This window comes from Equus asinus, chromosome 22 (assembly GCF_041296235.1).
Source record: "Equus asinus isolate D_3611 breed Donkey chromosome 22, EquAss-T2T_v2, whole genome shotgun sequence".
NCBI lineage: Eukaryota > Metazoa > Chordata > Mammalia > Perissodactyla > Equidae > Equus > Equus asinus.
In genome coordinates, this window is record NC_091811.1 from 66,024,044 (window position 1) to 66,051,342 (window position 27,299).

Consider the following 27,299-nt stretch of genomic DNA (forward strand, 5'->3'; position numbering starts at 1 on the left):
AATCTCTGCAATCAGGCTGTATTTTATAATCGATGGCGTCTTAGCTCCCATGAAATGAGGCATATCAACATCCCACCCACTGCCTCTTTCCCACAGCTACACGACAAGGGGCCAGAATTTTGTTGCAACTTTGCTTAAAGAGGAAAAAAAATGTGCTTGCAACTTAAAGCGAGGTCCCGACTGGAAGCAGCGACGTCGCTCAGGAGGGTTTGTTAAAACGCAGAATCTCGGACCCCGCCCCAGACTGACTGAACTCGCATCTGCAGATCCCGAGTGATTCCGTGTGTGTGCACTGCTCCGCGTGGTGCGCCGCACACCAGAGGGGCCGCGACACGTTCTGGGACCGAAGCAAGGGGACTAGTGTTCAGTGAGATGACACTCTGCAGGCTCACTCCCTCGTGTGTATGTGAGTGTGTGTGTGGGTGTACGTGTGCAGGGGCACAATGGACCTACTATGTGCCAGGCGCTGTTTTAAGGACTGAGGATGTAGCAGAGAACGAAAGTGGCCCTCGGGTGTTTATGGTCCAGTGAGGACATCTGATGTACTCCTCCTCGCATCCCGCAGGCCGGACAGAGTCTCAGTTTTCAGCGAGGTCGTGTAGCGTATACAGTTCTCACATCTGAAATGACCTGAGTCCACGGAAGGATCACTTTCACGGCAGTCGGCTATACAAGTAGAGTTGTGAGTCCTAATTCACTATAGAAGGGGCGTGCGTGCTTGCGTGTATGTAGCCTAGTAAACCCAGCCCCCATCGGGCACGCACCCTGATGGTGCGTGGGGAGAAGCCGGTTCAGACTGCGTGCAGGAGGGAGCATCCCGTCCCCCTAAGTCAGCACTCATCCGGAGGGGAGGAGAAGTTTTTGCGGGTGACCTGGGCTCAGGTAAGGCCTCAGAGGAGGACTGAGAGATGCTCCCCAAGCTCCTTGAGGGCGGCAAGAATCTTTGCTTTGTTCGCTGACATACCCCAAACCCCTACAACGGTGCCTGCCGCATAGTAGGGTTAGCATTTTGTCGAATAAGTGAAAGGACGGGTTCAGACACACTGCGTGGTTGAGTTGGGAAGCCAGTCAGAACCGGCCGTGAGGCGCGGCGAGTGTCAGCAGAGAGGGTTTTAATTCTGGGGTTCACGCCCTGCCCGGTCTCCTGCCCACGGGCCGTGCTGGGGGCGGCTGCAGGGTGGCTGGGCTGATGGGGCCGGGCAGGACGAAGCTGCAATGGCGACACCGTGTGGCCGTGAGAGGCGAGCGCCCGTCTCAGGTTGGAGCGAGGCCTGCCCCACTTAGGGGCTGAGGAAGCCCCATTCTTGGACCCGGAGGTGGAATGGAAGGTCCTCCAGCGGGAGAGGCTGCACGTCTTGTGGGACTTGAGTGAGCAGATTCAAAAGCAAATAGGATGTTATCGTTTCTACCATGTGTGTGGAGCAGATCAAATCTATTAGTGGAGTTCTTCACTGCTCCGTCGGCCTCTGATTCTTGGATGTCCGCTCCACAGCCAGAACCCAGGAGGGACGGAAGGCTGACTGGCACCAAAAAATGCCAACGATGGTCACTGGTACTACAGTGACCAAGACATCAGAGTTGGATGTCAACCAGAGCAGATTGGCAGATCAGCTCACTAATCTCATGGTCACGGTCGTTGTCAGAGGCTCCGCTCTCTGGGCCTTAGACTCTCTGTCTGAACGCTTCAGGATGGGAGGATAAGGCATGGTTTACAGTGCAAAGCAATCTGTTTCTGTAGAAAGATTTCCTAAGGTTAGAGGAGACTGAATTTTAATAGCCAGCTCTACGGTTCTCCTGGAAATAGCAAATAAAAACGAAATTATTTTAAAATGACACAAAAGATAAGATTCCAGGAATCAATAATTCACAAAAATAGGGAGCACAGCTGGCTGCTGTCAAAGCGGCAACAACAAATTGTGCCTTGTAGCTGCTGCCCTCCTGTCTGGCTGAAGTTGGTAGCGGTTACTTCTGATTTATTTCCTGTCCAAAAATAATTCAAAAGATTCCATGGTTTAAGTCACATTTTTTTTTCACAGATGAATCCCTTATCCAGGCACTTTCCTATATGTGACTGCTGTTGGTCTCCCAACAACTGTGGGCAGCAGAATCATCCCTTCCTTTTAACGAGGACACGCACTCTTGAAGAAGGTGATGGATGGACTTGTCCAGTTAGAATGTATAATCTCCAGGGTTCACTCTTAGACTAGCTGACCTCATTTGCTGTGTTCCTTCCACCAAATTATGATTTTTTGTCTGGACGTGTAATCTCCTAGCTGGTCAGGCAGCCTTTATCCACTTCCAACTGCCCAACCAACTAAAGATGAATAATTTGTCAGGTCTGCTGTATTTCTTCTCAGAGAGCCCTTTCGTGGCTTTCTGCGAATACCCGCATACACTCGTGCTCACTGCTCCGAGAGCTCGTCGTGTCCCGCCCTAGCCCGTGTGAATCAAGATCTCTCTTGTAGGATCTCTATTCTGTGCTGACCAAAGGATGCCTCCAGGCTATCTGGACTGTGAACACAATGCTAGATTTTTCTGTTCTAAAAGGGCCAATGAGCCTCGTGGAACATAACATTGGGCAAGGACACAGTTCTGCAGGGCTCGGTTCAATTTTAGCTATTCGTCAGCTCATGCTGCAGTTGCTTCTAACCCTCCCGAGAGCAGAGCTGGAACAGGAGGCAGAGGGCTTCCCCACGATTCAAGCTGAGCCTTGTTTCATATTTCCCAGCAAGTCTGTCCACATGTCTGAACAATGTCCTCGAGGCAGAGATCAGAAACATAATGTTCGCATTTCCAGGTTTGAGACGTGTGAAAAGCTGCAGCCCTCCTCACTTGGATTTTAATGGCAATTGTGTCTACTCTTTGAGCGAGTGACAGCCATTCCCATAGCAGTTCCTGCACCCCGGCAGCCTCCCTCTGGCTCAGCCCCCTGCCCGATGGCCTTCAGGACCAAAACAACACCTAATTCTCAGAGATGGCACTGGTTTTCCACCAAATCACCAGGCACCTGGGTTTTTTTCTTACAGACACCACTAGGGTAGCCCTGTTCCTTTAAACCTGACAATTCAAGGAATGCTAGTTTTGAGGACATTCCTACACTACCTGTAGGGCTAGAAGGAAAACATTAAGTATGGCCTTCCCAACTGCATTCTTCCAGCCCAAGAGGAAGCGATCTCGGTTGATGCCACTCAGGCTCATGGGTTTTGAGAGAAACTGGGTCAGGAAAGGGAGCTGGTCTCCTTGGCAGAGGAGAAAAAGGGACAGCGGCTTCCAACACTGCTTCCTGCTGCTCCCTGGCGAGCATGTGGCACCAAGGGCTTGAAAAACGGGGCTCAACGATCAGAGCATCAGTAGCTTGGACTTTAGCTCTAAGTATGAGCAAGTCAGGGGCTGACTTGGCCCTTGGAGCACTGAGTCCCAACCAAGGGAGTGTCCCGGGTTTTAAGATGTGTGGCGGATTTATGTGCTGCGTCGTCTCAGAGCACCCTCAGATCTGTCATTTCACAGCATATCAAAGAGGAGAGAGCTGGGTCATTTTCCCAGTTCTCCAGGAGATCAAACCAAGCCACAGGCAGCTGATGGACACCTAGTTACTGTCAGCTCTGTCACTGGCCCTCTCCACTGGTGCCAGCCACCACCAGGACAGTCAGCAGTGGCAGAGTCTCTCTCAGGTGTCTGTGCTCAGGACCACCCACTGGTTCCTTGCTGCACCCGCCTCCTCTGCTCCTGCCTCTACTCCGCGGCCCCCAGGTCTGCTCTGGCCTGGCTCTCCTCCAGCTCTTGACCCTTCCTCATTCCCTGCGCAACTGACCAACCTCCATTCCCCTTAGGCCTATGTGGGTAGAAATGTCCAGATCACAATTCCAACGTGTGTGTGTGTGTGTGTGTTTGTGTGTGTGTTTGTGTGTGTGTGTGTCTGTGTGTAGGGTGTGTGGGGGTGGGTGTTTCCCCACACTGCCAAACAATTCTCTGACACCAGCTGGGTGTCCCGCAACTCAACTCAGTTCTGACACTATCCACCTGGAGACAGTGTCAGATCCCACAGGTGAAGGGCTCGGTCAGTCCTGCAAGTCTGCCCCCCAACTTCAAACTCCAGTTGCAAGTCCAGGTTGTCACCTGTGCTTCTGACTGACCGGCTATAGATCAGAGGTTCAACGACCCCCTCCTTGGGTTTGATTAATTTGCTTGAGCGGCTCAGAGAACTCAGAGAAACATTTTACATACTAGATCACCCGTTTATTACAAAAGCATACAACTCAGGAGCAGCCAGATGGAAGAGATGCACAGGGCAAGGTACGGGGAAAGGGCCCGGAGCTTCCAAGCTCTCTGTGAGCACTCCACTCTACCCGCATCTCCTCGTGCTCACCAACCTGGAAGTTCTCCAGGCCCCCTCCTTTTGGGTTTTTAGGGAGGCTTCATTACATAGGCATGATTGATGAAGTCATTGGCCATTGGTGATTGATTCAACCTCCAAACCCTCTCCCTTTCCTCATCCTTAGGTTTGGGCCAAACATCACCTCATTAAGATAACAAAAGACACCTTTATCGCTCTCAACACTTAGGAAGTTCCAAGGGTTTTAGGAGTTCTGTGCCAGCAACTGGGACCAAATATATACTTCTTATTTCAAATCACAACAGAACAGTGGGCCTTCTCGCTTCAGGGCCACCTCCATCTCTGGGCGGGAGGCATGTCCTCCACCCACCCTCCAGGCCCCTGGGAATTCCGGCCTGTCATTGAGGAAGGACAAGTCACACCTGGCCAAACTCCACTGCTCTAAGCACTACCAGTCTTGACTCTATTCCTCATGGCATGGACCGCTGTGGTCTGACAAAGATCCTTGAACAAGGAGAGAGCTCTGTACCCCACCTAAAGGAAAGAAAGAGACAGGGCCCGGGCAAGCCTATTACCTACGTGATCCTCACCACGGTCCTGCCAGGCAAGTCCCAGGGCAGGCCACTCTCCAAGGACTTAGACATCACGGAGACAGACGACCCTCAGAGAGCCACACAGCTTGTAAGTCAACATCCTGTAGATAACATAATCCCTTACAACCTATAAATAAGCCTATTTGATCACAGCAGACACACATGAAGCCCTGAGGAAGAGAGGAATGACCCCCAGCCAGAGCCAGACTTAGGGGAGCGATGAACATTTCTGAAGAGGGTGGGGGAGCTGTGACAGAGGGGACGAGAGGAACCATCAAACACTGCGTAAGGCACACACAGCACTGTCTGACGAGCCTGCCTCAGTGTCCCCCAAGTCCAGGGACTGCCGCTCTGTCAGCCTCACCATTTCTCCTGCTCAGAGCTCAGACTCTGCCAAGGTGGACGGCAGCTCGTAGAAAAGTGATAAGAGGCAAGTGAGTTCTGTTGTTAGAAAAGACATCCTCAAAGGCTTTGCTCTTATTTCCCAGGAGTCACTAAGCAGCTTTAATTCTAACTTACAAATCTTACTCCAACATTCTTTCCTTCCCCCACAGACTCAGACATGTATAAAGTTTCGTTCTCCCACTTTGAACAAGCTTTGTCATCCTGCTGTCATTCCTCATTAATGAGTTAAACAAAAACGTTTTTGACATGAGCCAATCATATGTATAAGAACTATGTTTTGGGGCCCGCCCATGGCCAAGTGGTTAAGTTCACGCACTCTGCTTTGGTGGCCCAGGGTTTCGCTGGTTCGGATACTGGGTGTGGACACAGCACTGCTCATCAAGCCATACTGAGGCGGCATCCGACATGCCACAATTGGAAGGACCTACAACTACAATATACAACTACGTACTTGGGGGATTTGGGGAGAAGAAGAAGAAGAAAAAAACAGAAACAAAAAAAGAAGATTGGCAACAGTTGTTAGCTTAGGTGCCAATCTTTAAAAAAAAGAATTATATTTTTACGTTTTGAAAAGTTGTTTTCACAGAATCATAGACAAGGGGAGTTGATGGAAATGCTGCATTTTGAGGCTTGTCAAGGCTGGATGCTGTTACTCCCTTACAACGTAGAACCTAGACTCCAGCCCTCGTTCTACCATCCACGTCCCCCAACAACGTTCTGCTCGCCAGCTGCCCTGGCTTTCCTGGGAGAGACAATGCTCGGCAGACCGAGATGGTGACTGGCAACTGGACGCACGCCCATTCCTCTCTGTCTACAGATTCTCCTGGTTTTCTCCATCTCTGGAGGCTCCAAGGCAGCTGGCTGAATCTTCCTGAAGTCTGGGATCCTGAGGAGATCTCATTTTCTGGGTTCTGACCCTGCACGGCGGAGGCGAATGTCTGAATGTTGGTGACTTCACCCGGGTCGGCCTGTGTTCTCTCTGATCTATCACCCCCTGCCTATGGAAGAGACGGGGATGCAGAGCAGCAGCCCGAAGCAAAAGTTCACATATTCGGTTTGTTTTTTTTAGCTTCTAGCAACCTCCACAGTAATAGAATTCTACACTGGCTCTTTGGAGAAGCTCTAGGCCCGGTGTGAGAACTTGTTTGATCTCGAGTGCCGACTCTGAGGATCTGGGGAAGAAAGAGGCAAGAGTCTGAAGAAGACATGTATTTCATTTCATATTTCCTCCTGGGGCCGAGCCTGTTCTTGACTCAGGGAGAATACTATAAAAGAAGCTGGCATGAAACACTAAAATGACACTCCTTCCAGGGAGTAAAACACCTTTATCATATCAAGAAGACAAAGGTCCCCTCTCAAAACACTCACATCCATTGAAAATGCAAAGTGAACTTGGCTGGGGGAGAAGTTGATGGCAGCAAACGCAGCTTCAAGAACTAACGGGGCTCCTCGTGAGTGACTCCAGTGTTTGAGGGTCATGCCACCAGCAGCCGTGAATAAAAGCTGATGCGGGAAAATTATTTTAAAAACATTTCTGTAAAAAGATCAATAAACACAGCTGCACAGGATTAAGGAATATAATTTTATTGAAAAGCACAAATGATAGAGCAAAAGGAAATGTTGATATGATTAAAAAGAGAAAAGTCCAAATGCTCTGAATGTGGGGAACTTTCTACTCTACTGAATTTTTTTTTTTTCTGCCTTAAAGAGGGTAAAGAAGTGAAACTAGAACTCATCTCAGAAACAGATGAAGTGGACGCCAAAGGATATTTAAGCTTCAGAAGGGAAAGAGGGTTATTAATGAACTGTAGCTAAGATCCTTGGCTCCTTATCTGCAAAGAAAGCATCTCTGCTCAGCTAGACTACAAACCAGAACTCATTTGAGAGAGGAAACCCCCAAGCTCCAGGGCCAGCTGTGCGACCGCCTGCCCACCTTACCACCCAGCTGTGGCCTATGATTCCACTGAAACAGAAGAATCACCTTCCATTAGCAAAACCTACGGGAGCGATTCGCAATCTTTAGGGCACAAAAGAATCCACGGAAGAGGTCACTAAAATGTAGATTCTTGGCTGGAAAATGCTGTCCAGCTAAGTCTGGGTGGGGTTAGGAACCTGCATTTTAACAAGCACCCCAAGTCATCATGGTAAAGGTCCTCAGAGGTTCATGCACCAAATTATCTGAGGCTGTGGTCCACAAACTTTTGGTTGAGCCCCATTAATAAGTCTCAGAATCAACTTAATGTGATCACATTTGAAAAGAAACAAACAAAAAACAGAAAATCTTAGTGTACAACTTCTGGATTCACTCATATATATGAGTGTGGGTGTATGCGTGTAGTGAATTGTGAGGTAAAGTGTATTTCCAACTGTGTGACTCAGCCCAGAAAGTCTGAGAGGCAGTGGCCTAACGGGACATGAGTATCACTTCCCAGTGACCCCCTCGCTGACCCCACCACTCCCAACTATGTACCAAGTCCTCACTCCAGCCCAACTTCCTCCCCATCTGCACAGCCAATAAAGGAAGTAAGACTGCATTTCTGTGTCTGTTGTCAAGTGTCAGGAAGGACAACGAGCTCTTTGTGTTCAGGAATGAATGGGGACAACTCGAAGGAAGACCCGCCAGGACCCAGTAGAGCCTCTGACACAGCAGATGACGTGAAAAGAACAGAAACCATTTTGACTCTGACCTGCGCTCGGGGATTCTGAAGGCCTGAAGGAAGGGAAGGAGTGACATGAGGACCAGGTGGAAAACGAGGGGCAAACATCAGAGAGGAAACTGGAACCCAAGAGACCGGAAGAGAAGCCTGCTCTTCATTCTTTCTGGATGAGGATGATGTTAGGAACCCATCAACATGAGATGGAGCTTCTTTTGCTCTGTATGTTTTCTCCCCAGGAATGGGGATGGATGTTGGCCCTTCGTTCACATCCTCTTGATCCAGTTTCTAGATGAAAATACACAGGGCTCTGGGGTCTGAAAACCAGCCCTCATTCCACTTCCAGGCAGTGCATTCTGGCTTGAGGTTATCTTCAACTGGAAAAAGGGATTTTTTCTAATTCGCTGGCCCCCTCTCGATGCCACCACCCAAAAGACTGCCTTTTCCTAATTTTTACAAAGCTTTAGTCCAGGCTAGCAGCACCCCAAAGGGAGGATAACAACCCCATCAACAAGTCACTGTGCTCTTTCATGGTGTCAGGTAATCTTCCAGTGTTCAAAAGGCACGTGCATGTGAGACACAAGCACAATGACCAGTCTTTGCTCTCAGCCATTTCTTCTCTCAAGCACTTCAGAACTGGAGAGTGTATTTAACCACAAACGTGGATGGCCTACCAGAGTCACTGAATTCACTTAACAAGGAAAAGATGCCCGAGATGTGAACATAACCATGCCAAGAATTCCACAGTCAGCCCCTCTGCTACAGTTTCACTTAACTAGATCACGTGAGGTATCTTACAATGCCCAGGACACCGCTTCCTTTTTAGAATATAATTTTGTTTAGATCAATTCAGAAGAAGAATGAAGCTATGAGGGAGATGCACTTATAGCCAGCGTTGAGGGGAACGACTGATGTGAAGGAAGAAGGCAGTATCCCACGTGTTAGGTCCAGCCGGCCCATCCATGTCTGTGGTCCTGTGGCCACCAGGTTCACCCACTGCCACACAAATGTTCCAACCAGTCTATCCACTGTCGCTCATTGTGTTGGTAAGTGGATGATGCCTTTTTTTTTTTTTTAAATAAGATCTATTTTCAGCACAGTCACTTTTTGTAAACCTTGGCTGTACCAACTTGCACACCCACTTCACCGTCATTATCTTTGCTAGATGCTCTCAGTGCAGGAGGGATGGGGATGCAGGTCTTTTGTAGGCTGAGCTATCAATGATCTTCCTTAGAGGAGCCTGCTTCACTCAAGAAGGAAAAATGACTCTATTTCATACTTGCTATTTCCCTATCCTGTAGACGGGGATAATAAATACCTGCTAAGAAGGGCTACTGTGTCGGCTGGAAATGTAAAGAATATAGCACAGAGAAAGCGCTCAATCCATGTTGGCATCCTTTCCCTTTGGGGCTGAGGAGGGTGGGTGATCAAGCGCACTCTTCTCTGCATGGCCAGGAGAACTTACAGAAGAGGGGATGGCAGTGTCCTGGACACCTGAGGAGTCGGGAGGGCCAGCCCTCTCCTCGGTACAGTAGAGAGAGCAGTGACCATGCAGCTTCTGCAATGTATTCACCGTGGGAGTCCTTACATTGTTTGTCAATTAGCATATTAGGATGTGTGACAGGTGGGGAAGGCTGGTGTTTACCAAACAGACACACGAATTCAGGGTAACTGATAAACAAGCCGACCTGTGGCATGTGTCCCCACCCAGAATGTCAGAAATTTCTTTGCTTTTCTGTAGGTCTGTAATTTCTTCTAATGCACAAGGCTCCACTCAAGGCTTTGGTCATGTTGGAATATCTGCGTTCCCTCAGTATGCCACGACTTTGACCACGCTTCTTTCTGTGCTTGGAATGCGCTCCCACCCTCCACTTCCTGCAGAGTCAACACCTACTTCGAGGAAGCCTTTCCTGTCTCCTCTAGAGGGGTTATGGTCCAACCTCTGTCCCCCAAGGCAGTCTAGGCTTGCGTCTCTCATTGTGCTTATCCCACTCCCTCCGCACTGTTTCCCAGACTGTCTTCCCTTTAGACTATGTGCTCCTTGGGGATTCACAACACATTTAAATGAATGAATGCACAGTACAGGTATTGAGTGAATGAATGAGTAGTGAAAGAATGAACCTAGGGGTGCTGGCCCCTGGCCAGTAGTTAAGTTCTTGTGCTCTGCTTTGGCTGCCCAGGGTTCACTAGTTCAGATCCTGGGTGTGGACCTACACACCACTTATCAAGCCATGCTGTGGCGGCATCCTGCATAGAAGAATTAGAATGACCTGCAACTAGGATATACAACTATGAACTGGGGCTTTGGGGAGGAAAAAGAAAGAGTAAGATTGGCAACAGATGTTAGCCCAGGGCCAATCTTCCTCACCACACACACAAAGAACCATACCTTAAAAAAAAGAAAATTGTGAAAAAAAAAAAGAATGAACCTAGGATTGGAACACAAAGTTCAGGACTCAAATTCCCCTCCTATTCGTTCTTTCACCATACCCTTTGTCAGCTGCAAAATAAATAGCTAGTTTTAATAGGTCGTCAGGGAGACTGAAGTCTTTAGAGGAAAAAGGGAGCAGCTGGCCTGTTAGCCCCTCTTAGCCTGACATTTGCTCTTGTGGGGAAGACAACTAGTTTCTAGCTAATAGCTTATTCACTACAGAGAGCGTCTTGGTTCTTAAGAAAAGTGAGGTGAAATTGTTACTGTCTCTACATCCTTAGATATTAACAAAAAAAATAAAGCGTTCGTTCTACAAAAAAAACCGAGACGCCTCCCCACCACAGCTCTCCGTGGCTCTGGTCCCACAGACACTGTCACTTACACATGCCTTCTTTAAAGTCTGGCAACAACTCAGTTCAGTTCTGCGGCAATCATGCGTCTTCTTCCATGATGTAAAGGGAGGCAAACATGTAGCAGAGACGGAACACAGCCAGGCCTTCCCCCTCCTGACCCAAGACGCCAAAATGACATCTTGAAGAGAACTCCCTGTCCCCTGAGTAGCATGGCCGCCTGCTGATAAGTCTGCAATGAAGGATTCAGCCCCCCCACAGTACATCTGCAACCCCTCTTTAGACATTTGACATTTAGAAAACCCGTCTCGGCTTCCAATGAGGCTGGAGTCACAGACAGACTCATCAAAACTCCATGTGACACTGGAGTCTCAAACTTTTGTAAGAAGATTTTATCCATCAATACATTTTTGATAAAATCATTGCTTGAAAGCCAACTGTCCCCGTTTTACAGGATACCCTCCCAAAGATCACCTTTCGAGAACAAAGTCTCTGACGATGACCTGCCTTTAAGCTCTGGTCTTCTTGCCCTGGCTGAGCCCACAGGAGAATGTCATTGTCACAATTGCATCAGGACGCCCATGCTGTGACAAATGGCTCCTAACTGGGACCCTAAGGAAAGAGAAGAAAGCTTCCTGACCTTGTGCAGCTCCACCGGAGTTGGGGACATCATCTCCTTTATTTCCTGTTTCATTTTTCTCAGGGGCACGGACTTCCTGCCCACCTCGGAGGGCAGGGTGTTGCTCCGAGTTGTCTGGCTATAGTGCGGCCGCGAGGTGCTCCGTTCCTGGAAGCTGGCCTGCCGCCCCAGCTGACTGCGGGGTGTTGGGGCCTCGTGATTCAAACTCACCGTGCTCCCCGACATGATTGTTGCCTGCGGCATTGACAATTTTCAGAAACAGTTAGGCCATGGACAACAGAAGGGGTTTGGTCGCTCAACATTAAGCACATTTTAACTTCTGCCGGGTCAAAATACAGTCTCTTCAGGGCATAACCAAAGGCTGGGGAATGGACATACTAAACGAATGTCTGGGAAAATGCTTTGCCAGTGACATTTATAATGCGCGTCTCAAATCCAATTTAAGTACTTAAGCCATTGAGTTTATTTAATCAAATACCACCCCTGGCAGTTTTGAGTCAAACTGGAAAGCTTTAACATTTGCTTACTGCAAACTACATTTTAGGCACTAACTTTCTACTGAGTGGCTCTAACAGATGGGTTCATGTGGCATCCTTCAATATGTCCTACAGAAAGGAGCTGAGAACATCCCCATGGAGACCGGGTGCCTCTATTTGCAATGCTGCCTCCAGAGCCAACTGGAGCTGGCCATTGGCTCAAATGGGGTTGCTGACACACAGGCAGGGCTTCTCTGCCATGCACCTGCCTACTCCTGTATGTTGTCTTTCCTTTGACCAGTGGCCTGCCCCAGGAGCTTGTAGACGAGCGAGGCCTCCACATATTTGGCACCGTAGGTCAGTGTTTCTTAGAAATAGCCTTTGTGTAAGATCCTCAGCTCAGTTAAAGAATAATAATTTATTAGGATACCGGATTCAACGCTCTGCTCTAAAGCTGTGACCTGGATTGGACTTTACCCGTGGATTGGGAAAGCGTGTTCAGTTTCAAACATACTCCTTGCACAACACACAAAGAATGGCGAGATTAGATCCCAAGGCTGACTGAGTCTCAGAGGCGGAACAAGAAAAGAATCTGAAACCACTATGTTGGGCATGTTCATCTCTCACAGTTTGAGGATGCTAAAATTCTGAAAACATGCCTGCAGCCAGCTCTGTACTCCTCAATATGAAGCCTATATAAAGGTCAACCAGCACTGCTGGCGAATCTGGCTGAAATGGGAAGGGAAAAAAAGTTTCTGTGCTGTGTTAACTGGCTACAACATGCTGTAGTGGTTTATGTGGGTGCTGATGCTAAAAGTAACAGAAGTGTGATTTGTTGAGTCCTTTGAACGGATTCGCCCATTTAAGCCTCACAAAAACTTTATGAAATAGGCACTGTTATTCCTCCTAATTCATAGGTGAGGAAATTGAGGCACAAAGAGGCTTACTTACCCAAGGCCACAGGGGGTAAATGAGCCAGGGGCATGATCTAAAATTATTGATGAGGAGGGAACACTGCAAAGTGAGTAGAACTTTCATTTCTCCTCTCTCTAAGATTTTATAATTCCAAGATTCACCTGGGTTCAGCTCTATACAGGCCACTAATAAGATCTTTGAATGACAGCCAAGTATTGGCACCTATGTATATATAGCTACAACTCTGTTGAAAAAAACACAAAATAAACATCAATATCCTGACTAGATCAGTTATCTTACTGATAATGTTGAAAAAGAAAATTATAATTGTTAAAAAAACTTACTGGTCATTGAGCATTAACAGGTGCTAAGTACCATATATAAGTGTATGCAGAATATCATGTAACCCTTATGGTGACTCCATATGCTAGGTATTATAATTATATCTCCCCACTGCAGTTAAGGGCAGGGAGCCCTGGATAAGGCAAGCAGCTCGCTCAGCAGTCTGGGATTGCGACCCCTCGCAATCTGCCTCCAGAATCCTCATTCTTGACTACCAGGCCGTGTTGCTTCTTAGTCAAGCATTAGGTTGAAACATATAAAACTGACTCTTTGTAGATTGAAAGAAAAACCCTAACATTTAAACCAGTGTGGATTATCTATATTGTGGTTTATTTCAGATAAATCCCCCTTTTAAATTGAAACCTTTCAATTACTAGCTTTGCTGGTATCATGGGACATCCTTTTACCTTATGGCACTTCACCCACATAGCTCATTTCTTTGTTTAATCTGCTGTAACTGACAGCATGTAATGATTGCTTTCTTGCAGTGATGACCATCCACCGATTGTTTTTACCTGCTTAGACTAGTTATTTGCTTTGTTAACATCTGTTTTTTTATAGTCATTTTTCATGGGAGCAGCAGGAAACGGGTAGGAAGTAAAATACTTAATCACCACAACTGGGAGACAACAGCTCTGCTTTGATAAGCCTTATCCACAACAGAAGTTACAAACTAATCTGGAAAGGGTTCTGATGGGAGTAACGATATATTATCAATAGGTCTGTAGTTCACGTTTTCAAAGCATGGCCTGACTGCTTTGTTAAAGTGAACTTCAATTGAATTAGTGGCATCTATGAAAGAATGTAAAAATTAAAACAAATATAAAAATGAAATAAAAAGTGAAAAAATAATTATTCTAAATTATCTAGGATTTGTTTCGGCCTCAATAGCATGTACTGCCTGTTTCACTTTGCACAATTCATAGTTTACAGTTATAATTTTCTTTTTCAAAATTATCAGTGAGATATATGATGTACATATAACTTAGACAGGGTATGTTCCAGAGTTTCTCTATCTGACATTTAGTTAAAACTTCTTCTTATACTATATTCAATAAAAAATAGTTAAAGCAGTGTTCATTAATCAAAAAAATGGCAAAAATAATAATTTCTATTGGACATTTATTAAATGCCATTTCTGTGTTAAATGCCACATAAGCATTAGTCATTATAATCGCCATATTTTATGGAAGAAGAAATATCTGATAAGAGAGATTAAGTAACTGGTCCAAAGTCTTACTCTGAATTTTTCTTTTTTGTTAAATCTATACATTTTTCAGTGCTAAAGTTGAACTTAAATTATTGCTGGCAATGGGGAAAATGATTAGCATAAGTTTCATTTTATTTCAATTGTAATCATTTTTTGTCTTAGCTAATCTTCTCCATTTATTATGGTTATCGTATGCTTTGTGAATTTCATATGCAGCAACCTAGCTCCAATAATATTTTTTGCAGAGTAGCATTTGCAAGGGATCAGAGTTCATTTAAACTAATAAATGAATATTCTCTGTGATAAAGTGTAAATATGACTCTAATGAATGGATTAGCCAATCGCTCTTCCTAGTGGAGGACTTTCATTTCTCTTTGGCTTATAAATTCAACCCACCTCCTTGCTGGAGTCATAATTTCAGGGCCACGGCTGCCTGAAGCTACACTGGACAAAATTCATGGGCTGTTGCAACATACCTTCTATGCTGGTGGACGTTATTTTCATTAAATAACTCAATTTTTGGGTGAAAACACAACCTCATCGTATTACTTTTTATATCATCTTCATTTTACCTAATGCAAAAGAAGCTATTAGAAGAATAGCTGCTTCTTCAAAGGAGAAGTATCAAAAAGTAAATGGAAAAAGCATACGAGCTGACACACGCTTTCAAAAGCAGGACTATGTTCAAGAATTGCAAACTGAGCGATGATTCATTTTGGGCCTCTTTTGCTGATCATTCCACATACAGGAAGTGGTAAAAGTTTAAATAAGCCAGCTGATACTTAAGCATTCTACTCTTTTCGAAAGTTGCATAAAAAGGAATCAATTGCCAAATCTTAATTTAAATTGTACAGGATTATCCATCTCCAGGTCCTTTAACTGTGCTCTGAAGCTGAAATTCATGCCAGGTAATACTATGCTGTTTACAAATTCAAACTAGTTTTTTCCTTTATAACTCTCTTTGCAGATTCACAAACATGAGAATCACATAAAATATCCACACATGCAATCGAGAAGCAACATAATAGAAAGATGGGTGTTCATTTTAAAATTGCAAGTTTCACCCAGTTACGTCATTCACATTCCTTATGGTGACCTGGGGACCTCATATGACATCAACATAAAAATGGGACTTTGGCCACTTTATTTTTTTACAGCTCAGAAAATTTAAAAGAACATAAAAGGAAACAGTCCAGGACTTCCCAGACCAAAGTGTGAAGACCATCAGCAAATCCACGGCTTTGATGAAAGAACTCACCGGGAGCTCAGCTACTGACCTCCATCTCGCCACCACTCCTCGAATTCACACTAAGTTAATCTGGCATCAGGATTTGCAATTAATAGCAAAGTATTGTGTAATATTTTGGCTGCTTATCACACAGACTGGCCTTTTTCACCAGCTGCATGCATTGCCATCTACTTAAGGGCAAAACAAAATGAAATAAAATTTCCTCTTATGTTCCTCTTCACGACCAAATTAATTTCTAGACCAGGTACAAATGAAAACATGCCAAAGAAACCTTTCTAAAGCAACTAAGAGAATGAGATGCACCACTGCTGGCAGACTCAGCTGGCTCCTTAGCGATTCAGGGGCAAACAGGTACAGTCAGGGTTAGCAGGGAGCGATGGCAGAAGCCACAAGTCAGTAAGCTCGGGGTGGGGGGGAGATGGGGAAATAAATACTTCCAACTGCATTGTATTAAATCAAATTGCTGTCCGAAGGCAAGGGGGCGGGGAGGCAGCTTCACAAGCAAAAATAGAAACAGAAAGGGTAGCTACCAAGAGTGTCATGTTTCTCAAAGACACACGCCTGTCAGCTTTCTCCTGTGGAAAGGGGTTAAAGCTTTTAAATGAACTGGTGTGATAAATGCAAACTCAAAAGGACCAAAAACAATGAATGTAGAAACAATTGAAGTAAGCAGCAGGATGTGGCTACCTCGAGTTCGCGCAGAATTCCCGACTGCCCGCAGGTTTCTAAGTCCTCCAGAGCTTGAGACCAGAAGTTCTCCTCTTGCTCAGCCTCGGTGCCATCCGGAGCCCCTGTAAAACTGGCGTCAAAAGCCACAGTCTGGGTTAAGAACTTGCCAGACACAACTGATTTTTTTCTGTATCCAGAATCTCTCTCCTTCATCTCACACAAAGGATGGAGACACTTTTTGGATCTTTCTTCCAGCTGTGGCCTCCAAGTAAGGACAGCCCCAGTGTAAGGACACTATAGGAAACCTGAAGCATCTCCAAGACTGAAAGGAAGGACGTGGTCTTACTGACTGACTGTCAGAGTCCTCCTGGCTACTGCGCATGGAGCTGCTTTCACACAGCCCCGGGTGGGGATATTTTTCAGCTGCTCTGTCTCTAGGAAAAAAGAAATCACTTTTCTCTAAGAGAGAAAAATGTGTTTTCCCCACTTATTATAAACATCAGTAGAGATAATTAAGTGCTGTCACTTTTTATGAATTTCCTTAATAAGCTTGGTAAGGGACAAAATGCTAAAATATATCTCCTAGTTAAAAATAGGGGACCCTAGCCATATCTTTTTTTTTAATGTAGGTTAATGTGAAACTACCTTTAAAGGAAAGGAGAGGGAACTAATTACAGGGTGAGGGCACGGTTTATACACGTAGGTTTTCCCCACGTGCCGCTGTTGTTTTCACTGGGGAAACGTCGCTCCTGCCCTGTTGTGTGGTGGTGCTGGCTCCCGCTGGGCAGGCACAACCTCAGAGTCCGGCCGAGGGGCCAGCACGGCGATTACCCAGCCCCAGGAAGCCAGCGGTAGCAATATCTGGGGTCACAGGGAAGCTCACATCTGGCCCGGTGTCTGCGAAGCACCTGGTATGGGGCCGCAGGCGATAAGAGCCTTACCCGCTGACCGTGGACCGGTCCCAGTCTTCGCTGCTCAGCCCCACATCTGGGTAAGTCTGGCTCCGCGGCTTAGTGACTGGGGACAAGCTGCCTCTCTGTTTTGAACCTCTCCACTCGTAGGTGTTGAAGTTGTATCCTGAGGCCTGAAAGCCGGTGCCTGGAACGAAAAACAAGGTGTGATGTTCGATTTTGGAGAATACCTCAAGAGAGGTCTGGTTAGGAACTTGTCTTTTCCTGTGGTTTCCATTCATTTGTTCAAGGGGGCTGACTTGAACCGAATTTGGGATCATAAAGGCCATCAAGGTAATACTTAAAGATCAACATACTTAAAGATAAAAACTCTCAGGTGCCAAATCAAGGGACAATTTGAGAAAGCCTCGCTCCTAAGGGGAGTCTCTCGGGAACAGTGTGTTACTTCAACCTGGCACAGAGCCGTGGCGGGCGCTGCCCTCTCACATCCACCCATCTCTGCGTTTCCAAATGAGGGTCAGAAGCTGGACGGCTGTCAGGGTGGGAGGTGGTGCTCTATGCTGACATGAACTGCAGGATGAAGACTGACTTCCTTTCCGATGGGGAGTGAAGTCTGATTAGCTTGATGGCTCCGCAGTGAGGAATGGCTTTGGCAATTAGGTTATATAATGGACGTTTTCCACATATTTGAGCTTAAATCCGCAGCTCCACATTTTGACAAAAATATATTTAGAGCATATTTACAACAAACTGGAAATTACAGTCTTTGCAAGTATTTAAATTTGGGGAGAAAAACATTTAGATGACAAACTTAGATGTGTGGTGGGGTATGTAGTTTGGCAAAATTCTTTTCAGGGGTTCAGAGGGGAGAGCAGTGCTTGTCGGCAGGTCCGACTCTACAGCTCGTGCTGTAACCACCATACATGGCTTCAGCCACCACTTCAAGGTGTGACCCATTGTGCGCACGTGTGTGTGTGTGTGTTTACACGGGTGTATCGGGTTGCCATATAATATGTATTTCTGTGTTTAAAAACACTATAGCAAACAGGCCTAAGCCCCCTTTTTCACATACAGTTAAGTGACTGGATCCTGGACGATGACCATCACCGTGGCATCCTGGCTGGTCTTCCTCATTCAATTTCCCTCCACTTGTTAGATCCCATAAGGCCACCCTCACTACTGAGTAGAGCCCAGGCATAGCAGGAGGTCCAAGGGACAACGCTCTCATCAGACGGATTTGACAAGCACACAGGGGATGCCCACAGCCAGGAGGGAAGGACTCTGAGAAGCCTCTGCTTCAGGACAGCAAGGATCAGAAGTCCTTGCCACAGGGGGAATATTGACAGCACACCCTCTCATTTTCTTTCTCGGATAACTGCAGAAGTGTGGCTAGCCATTTGGGAAGAAGTCTTGTGTGATGAACGCGCAGTTTTCCGTCAAGACCGTTGAATTAAGGGAAGCCAGGCATGTCCCCTTGAAGGAGTGATGGGGACACTGCGTTTCTCCGGCTCCCACTCACAGGCTGTCCGTTTCTCCTTCCGAACCAAACCAACCAGCCCCCAGGTACGAGAGTCTCCCCTTTCCTGATATACTAAGAGTTACAGGAAGCCTGCTCCTCAGTCTTTTCACTGGCTTTGAACTTGCCAAGAGCCAGATGCTGAATGGTGGCGTCCTGGAGGGTGGGGGTGGGGGTGGGGGTGGGTAGCCTTTTCTGATGAGCATTAACGGGGAAATTCCAGCATGTCTTAGACCCGCAGGTGACACACTGATTGTCCTTCCAACTGTCGCCTGTCCGTATTCTTGGAGACCTGGGCAGGGGCGTGAGGATGGGTGTGAGCACATGTGCAGCATCGTTGCTGGGAAAATGCCGCGCGAAGACACGTCCGCCCATACGAGGGCTGCCTTGTCGAGCGCTGGTAAAGGCCTACCGCCTTACAACAGCAGGGCGTGTGAGCGCATCACATTCTAGCACCCTGGGGTCAGGCACAGACTCAGAAGACCTGGGGCCGCCCACGCCATGCCGGCCCAGGAGCGACGTGAGAAAAGGCCCGGTGCAAACCCCAGCCTTGCCCCCTCGTGCTGCGCCCTTGGCCCGGTCCCCTGAGGGCGAACCAGGGATAACGGGGCGCGCCTCGCCGGGCTCACAGGAGTCCAGGGGCGTCATCCTCATGACACGCAGGCAAGCGCTTGGCACGCAGCGCGGGTTACTGCACGCGGATGCCCGCTGCCTTCGTTATTCTCGAAGCCATTCAGCTTCTCCCCATCCCGGGCTCCTCGGCCCCCGCAGGGAGAGGAGAGAAGGCCGGCGCGCATCCGGGAAGCACTCCAGCGCCTCCCGAGCGCAGGCACCACAGGAGCGGCTGGCCCGCGGACGAGGGGGCCGGGGGCCCCGCCGCACAGCTTAGCGACCCGGAGAAGCGGCACAGAGAGGGGGTTCCGAGGGCGTGGGAGCGGCGGGGTCCTCTGGTCTGGACTCGCTGACGTGGAAGGACACAGGGTGGCTGGGCGAAGGCGGGTCAGGGAAGGTGCCCGAGGAAAGGTGACACAAGTGTGGAGCCCGAGGGGGAGCCGGCCTTTGGGAGAGCTGGCCAGGCAGCCCCCGAACCCTGCTCCCGTCCTCACGTTCCCTATCGTCCCGGGAATCTGCTCCCTCTTACACCTGCGCTTGGCCCTCCCCATCGGAGAGGGTTCTGGAAGACAGCGCTCGGGCCCTTCGTGGCTCGCTCTGATGCCTCTCCCGCTGCGGCCGTGCTGTGAGGTCGACAAACCTGCGTCCCGCTCTTGGCCCTGTGAGCTCAAAGCCGGCAGGGAGGCCAAGACAGTGCAGTTAGCCGACCGTGGCAGACGACTAGTTAGCCGACCGTGGCAGACGACTAGTTACCCATCAACACATCCATCCTTTTCTTCATCCGCGGTACCGGAATACCATTTTGGGGGTGGGCATGTTATTGCTCAGGATAAGACTATATTTCCTAGCCTTTCTTGAAGTTAAGTGTTAGCTATGTACAAAGTTCTAGCCAATGATATGTGGATGGGACTTCTGGGAAGGGTCCTTACAACCCTCTTTCCTGCCGCCTGGAATGTAGAAGAAATAGGGGGAGCCCCAGTAACTATCTTGGACCATGTGGTTAACCTAAGCATGGAAGCCAAGGGCTAAACATAATAGAAAATAAACATTTAAGAGCATGGGTCCCTGATGACACTGGGGAGTTTTATACCAGCTCCGTCCGAATGCCTACTTCTTCGTGATTTAAGACACTGTAATATTAGGGTTTTCAGTTCTGTTCAGCTGAACCAAATTCAGCTGACATGCTGAGTTATGGTTTGCTTTGTAGATTTGACTTCCCCTCATTTAAGTCCTAACATCTAGACTTAGGTCAAGAGTAGGGAGATACTCTGGATTTGGGTTGTATGTCCAATCCAGCTTTTCTAGGGGAAAAAAACCCAAAACAAAAAAGTTGGTATTTTTTTTTCTTTTCTTTTTTTTTTGAGGAAGACTAGCCCTGAGCTAAGATCTGCCAATCCTTCTCTTTTTGCTGAGGAAGACTGGCCCTGAGCTAACATCCATGCCCATATTCCTCTACTTTTTTTCTAATATGTAGGACGCCTATCACAGCATGGCTTGCCAAGCGGTGCCATGTCTGCACCTGGGATTCAAACCGGTGAACCCTGGGCCGCCGAAGTGGAACATGCACACTTAACCACTGGGCTACCAGGCCGGCCCCAAAAGTTGATATTTTAATTCATTGTTGACTGCAATTTCTCTTTCTCAACTGATTTAGAACTGATAAGGAAGGGGGGATTAATATATCAAACACCCAGGGCTATCAAGGTTTGCTTAGAGAACAGTGAGAAGTCAGAAGAAAAAGGTTCTGCAAAGAGGTGTCAGGAGATGGGACTGATAAGGTGGTTGTGGACTAGATTCCAGGACCTTTGACCTTATCCTACAACAATAGAGAACCATCAAGAGTGCTTTTCTCATAGGGAGTGGAAGATTAGATTTAGTTTTCTAAAGATCGCTGATAGGAATGTGGAGGAGTGTGCAAGCAAATGTCTCAGGCTGAGGAAGGTTTCTAACAGGGGCAGTGCAATGGAGAGACACAGAGATGTGAAGCTGGTAAGAAGCAGGAAGGCGACACCTGGGGCTCCCTGCCTCCCCCAGGCTCTTTAGGACGGGGGGAGAAAATAACCAGTCTTGTTTAAACACTGTCATTTGTATTTTCTTTTATATGTAGGTGAATTCAATCCCCAGGTGATGCAGGTGGATGACGATGGCATGGTTTAACGTGGGACTGTCTGAGCGAAGTCAGGTTCAGGTAAAGGCAAGCTGGTTGCCATAGTGGAGAAGACGTTTACGGGCCCTGAGGAATATTCCTTCACACCAGGAGTCAGACCTAAGAGCCCTAGAAGGAATGGAATAAATGAGTCAGCCCAGGGGTAAGAAAGATCAACTGCCAGGAATAGACTTTGTTTTCACCAAATGATGGTATAAGCACATGAAATCAAATACAGGTATGAGACTGGACACTAGATTCTAAATTCAAAATTGATAAAAGAAACAAATTGAGAGAAGTAGTTAAAAAAATGTATTTGCTAAGCAATTATTCTTTTTAGTTAGAACTGGACAGCTTTCTGGGGTTTTTTTCTCCCTCCTTCCCTTCTTTCCTTCCTTCCTTCCTTCCTTCCACTTTCCTCCTTTCTTCCCTCCTCCCTCCTTCCTTCTTTCCTTCTTTTTTTCTTTCTCTCTATCTAGGTTTCCATATCTGGTCTTATACTTTGTATCATAATGTTAGGTATGTCATGGACTGAATTGTGTCCCCCCAGACTCGTATGTTGATGCCCTAACCCCTAATGTGACTGTATTTGGAGACAGGGCCTTTAAAAAGGTAATTAAGGTCAAATGAGGTCATAAGGGTGGGGCCATAGTCTAATCTGATTGGTGTTGTTATCAGGAGAGGATATGTGGACACACACAAGAGACAGCAGGGATGCGCGCACACAGGGGGAACACTGTGAGCACACAGAGAAGAAGCCCTCTGCAAACCAGGGAGAGAGGCCTCAGGAGAAGCAACCCTGCTGACACTTTCCTCTTGGACTTCAGCCTCCCAAATGGTGGGAAGATGAACTTCTGGTCTTGAAGCCACCCAGTGTGCAGTGTTGGTTTTAGCAGCCCAGGGAAACTAATACGAGGGATAAAATTCAGTCTTTCACCTGGAGGCATGTTTACTTTTATTCATTTGCATAATGGAAAATAGGTCTTCCCAAATGTAGGCACTTCTGAAAGTGGATGGAATCTTCATATAATCATGTGTATTTTTAGTGCAACTACACCTCAGATATTTGTAAAGTTCTGATATTCCAATATTGTACTTTGTGGTTTTCAGTACCACAATATTGTGCAGGTTGATATCTTCCATTTGTAGCTCTTAATTCATACTCAGTAGTAATTTAGAAAAGTGAACTAACCAATGTTGGTTCATATTCATAAAGTCTGAGATCAGAGAATGGTTTTGGAATTCAATCTTTGACTCTGCAATTTTGGGACTACAGCTCCTGCCACTACTTTCATTTTTGGAAGCCAGTTTTACTATAGGAAAGCGAGCCAGATAATTCCTTCCGAAATTTGTTTCCTAAAGACTCAATTTCCTTAAGAAGGAGAAGATCAAATCATACATTTGTGTAACTATTTGTAATTGTTCTTGCCAAGAAATATTTACACTGTTTAGATGGGACTGTCGTTTTAAAATGGCAGAGCCAAGATACTTCTACGTTCTCTAGAAATCACCTCAAAACAAAAAGGGATGACAAATAACAGAATGTAAACTCCATCTTTGGCGAAACCAGGCTCTCAAACCATAATGCATAAGGAAAGTTACCAAATTCGGTGGAAGTCAAATGGGAGGTGAGGGGGGTGGTAAGAAGCCAAGGAGACATGTGTGGCCAGAGATTTCAGAGAGGGCACGCTCCTCCAAAGCAGAGGCCGTGGCATGAGGCAGAATGACAAGGCGTGTTTGGAACGCTAGAGTGGATTGCATAGTCTGGGGGCAGAAAGTGCCCTGGACCCAGTTTGGCACCAGGGTAAAGCCAGCGAGCTGGGCTGAAAGATGACACCCAGAGATGGACCACAGCCTGCCGGAAGCAATCTCGCGGGGAGGCAGGCCAGCAGAGAGGAATGCTGCGTTGTTGGCAGCCTGCGCTTGTTGATCTCTGCGGGCTGAGGAAGCATAAACTCATCACAGGTACTGTGAACTGGGGCAAGTTTGCCAGCCAGGAACACAGCTTGGGCTCTTCTGTCTCAGAACTTCTTGCAAACTCCAATTCAGGAAGAAGTCATCTCATTCAAAGAAGAGCAATAATTTAAAAGGAACTGGCATACGATGTATACCAAGTTAATATAAAAAGAGAAGAAACAGAAAAGGCAATAGAAGAAGAAGGATACTTACGAGTAAAAGGCTGCCATGGAGCAAATGATAAATGTGATCAAATATGTCATCACAAAATTTAAAAAACACACACCAAAACCCTCATCTCTATAAAAAAGGAGATCAAAGCAGAGATATAAGAGCTCAAGGAAAATTGAGCAAGGCAACACGATAGAAGGAGATGAAACATGAGCTTGTAGAGATCAGAAAGAAATGGAAGAGAAAAATAAAACCCCCTCAATGGGGAGAACGTTGCTGACCCCTGCTCCGGGCCACTCTCTGCAGGTACTAGGTGTGCTCCTCGACCACGTTACTGGAAAGTTGCACTCTCTGACTGCGGATGTCGGCGTCCTTTATCAGTCACCATCATCTTTATGAAGACCACAAGGAAGCAGGGAAATAAGTGAATTCTGCATCCAATTCAAGTCATAAACAGAACAAAGTCTATGCAGAATGGAAAAAAGTTAATCAAATTAAAAGCAAAAGATTATTTTTAAAAAACAGAGTGGAACTAATACATAAATGCAAGAGTCAGTTCTTTGGGAAAAAATACTAAATAAAAAGAAGCCATTACCAATACAATCATGGGGGAAAAAAGAATAAAAACACAAATATACCAAATACGAAACAATATTGGGGATATAATTATAGAAACCAAGAAAATAAAAAGAATCAAACAAGAGATTACTTAACTGTATGCAAATATATTAGAAAACCTTGAGGAAATGGATTTTTTTTTTTCTGAAAGAATACAAATAATCAAAATGACCTCAAAGGATGCAGCAATCCCCCTTCTGGGCCAAAGGAAATAAAGTCAGTATCTCAAAGAGATGCCTTTACTCCCATGTCATTGCAGCATTATTCATAATAGTCAAGATATGGACACAACCTAAGTGTCTGCTGATGGATGAATGGATAAAGAAATGTGGTACACAGTCATATGCAGCTTAATGACAGGGATACGTTCTGAGAAATGCGTCATTAGGCCATTTCATTGTTGTGCAAACATCATAGAGTGTACTTACAAAAACCTAGATGGTATAGCCTACCACACATCTGGTATATGGTATTAATCTTATGGGACCACTGTCATATATGAGATCCGTCATTGACCAAAACGTCACTATGCACATGACTGTATATATATATAATGGAAAATCATGCAGCCATAAAAAAAGAAGAAAATGCTGCCATTTGCAACAACATGGATAAAGCTGGAGGATGTTATGCTAAGTGAAATAAGCCAAAGAGAGAAAGACAAATACTATACGAGCTCATTTATATGTGGAACCTGAAAAGAAAACAACAAAGAAGCCAAACTTGTAGAAACAGAGAGTAGAATGTGGTTGCCAGAGAAATGGAGAGACGTTGGCCTAAGGCTACAAACTTTCATTTATAAGATGACTAAGTTGTGGGGGTCTAGTGCACAGCATGGTGACTGTAGTTAATAATACTATATTGTATACTTGAAATTTGCTAAGAAAGCAGATCTTAAGCGTTCTCACCACACACACAAAATGGTAACTATGTGAGGTGATGGATATGTTAATCAACTTGATGGTGGTAATTATTTCACAATATATATGTGTATCGAATCATCACATTGTAAACTTTAAACATATACACTTTTATTTGTCCTTTATACCTCAATAAAGTTGAAAAGAAAAAAAGAAATATCTAAGATTATGATGCGATAAGACAGGGTCATAGCTACCTGAGTTGAGAGTCAAGAGTTATAGACACCAAAAGAGCTACACTGTCCATGAGAATGACAGAGTGCAGGTCCCACCAATTTGTCAGTCTCCTCTTGTATTGATTCATCTTTGCCAAATCCAAGGAAAGCAATCATAGGGTTTTCTCAGAGTTAGAAGGAGGAATGAATAAGATACAAGGAGTCCAAAGCATAAGATTTTTTTTTTGAGGAAGATTAGCCCTCAGCTAACATCTGCACCAATCCTCCTCTTTTTGCTGAGGAAGACTGGCCCTGAGCTAACATCCCTGCCCATCTTCCTCTATTTTATATGTGGGATGCCTACCACAGCATGGCTTGCCAAGAGGTGCTAAGTCAGCACCTAGGATCTGAACTAGTGAACTCCGGGCTGCTGAAGCAGAAGGTGAGCACTTAACCGCTGCACCACCAGGCCGGCTCCCCTATCTTGCTTTTAAAAAGTCAACTTCACAAGCACAATCTGGACAGATGTGGTTTAACCCAACATCACAAGTAGATGGAAAAAAAAAAGCCAGACTTTGAGATCTTGGTAAACAGTAAGCTCAAAATGAGGGACAGATACGGTGTGAGCACCAACATTCTTATGTCTAGATAGGCTGCACCAATAGCTTCGGTAACCTTCAGTGATGAAGGGGCCAGGCTTGAGTTGCTCTGGGCTGTCAGACTATTGCGTGACTTTCCTTTCTGAGAGCTGCACTTTAATAAGTGTAGAGTTAAACTTGAACCTATGCAGAAGAGAGGCCCCCAGGACGATAAAGATACTCAGAAGTAAGTTATGTGAGGAACAGTTGAAGGAACTGGGGCTATTTTGTTTGGAGACGGGAAGACTCACGAGAGACATGTAGCATCTTTGAGCATCGGAAGGCTGTCAAGTGGAAGAGGCCTTAGTCTAGTTCTGAATGACCTTGAGGGCAGAACTAGGACAAACAGGCAGAAGCTGCAGGCAGACAGACTTCAGCTCAGCACGTGAGAACTTCTGTGCTGTCAGAGCCTTGTACGTGGACATAGGGGAGCTGTCTCCGTAGTTAGGGAGCGCCTGTCACCGCGGGCGTCCAGCCTGGGCAGCATGATGGCATGCAGCAAGGCTGGACATGGCTTCAGGGCAGCACCGGGTGTCAGACCAGCTGACTTCTAATTCTCTCCTAACACCGAGATCCTGCGGTAACTGGTCTTTCTTCTTCCATGTTCATTGAGCTCATTCTCTAATCACTTGAGATTAGTTATGTGAAAGTGCTTTGAAAACTCTCAGGCGTTTTACAAACACAAGGTATTGTTACTCCTTTTTCATCACCTCGGAGGACTTCAATTCTGTCCTGATGGCCGTTTTCTCTACTTATCTCTCATCTCTCTTCAACCTCAGAGAGATTTCTAATTTATAAATGCCAAATTTAATATTATTATGACTACTATTCCCTGTCTAGGATTTCAGATTTTCAAAATGTATCACAAATAATAAATGGTTCTTCATTTTTCACTAATGAGGGGAAGACCGTCTATTTACTATGGTCATCATGGTTCTGATCCTATGGTGTAAAGGGACGGAGTGGCTAAGTTCTTGCACATCACCTTAGGGGGCAGAATTCATTAAAATCAATAACATCGTCACAAAAACCTGTGTAGCAAAAAAGTCTGCACATTAATAAACAATAAACCAACAAGCACATCAGTAAATAAACCTCAGAGTCTACTCTGATAGAAGTAACAGGGTATTATGGCTTGGAAAAATTAATTGTCAGAGACGCGAAAGTCTCAATACGATTTTGGGTGTTAAAATACTTTCTCTATCAAACTCCAATATCATTTTTAACAACTTGACAACCTTGAAGCATCATTTCTTTTCATTTTTCTCCACCACACCCTTCAGGGGATTTCACAGAGAGGGACACAGGCAAAGGCAAAAGCTGAGAGAAGAAACTAGGACAAGCAGGAAGAGAGCAGACTGGATACACACTCTCCTAAAAAGCAGTTGA

The 27,299-nt window shown here is 46.1% G+C and overlaps 1 protein-coding gene across 17 annotated transcripts in view; it reads right to left on the minus strand.

The window, feature by feature from the left end:
• Positions 1-27,299, minus strand: part of GRIP1 (glutamate receptor interacting protein 1) — a 597,356-nt gene that overhangs the window by 4,047 nt on the left and 566,010 nt on the right. For 10 of the 17 annotated variants that reach the window (XM_070493998.1, XM_070493992.1, XM_070493996.1 and 7 more), the window contains 4 exons: positions 17,209-17,365; positions 16,286-16,397; positions 16,129-16,173; positions 11,407-11,640 (listed from right to left, as the gene is read on the minus strand). In XM_070493998.1, coding sequence (XP_070350099.1) covers positions 11,407-11,640; positions 16,129-16,173; positions 16,286-16,397; positions 17,209-17,365 — 548 coding nt within the window. The remainder of the gene's footprint in view (positions 1-11,406; positions 11,641-16,128; positions 16,174-16,285; positions 16,398-17,208; positions 17,366-27,299) is intronic. The other 7 variants (XM_070494003.1, XM_070493995.1, XM_070494000.1 and 4 more) reach the window with 1 other exon arrangement.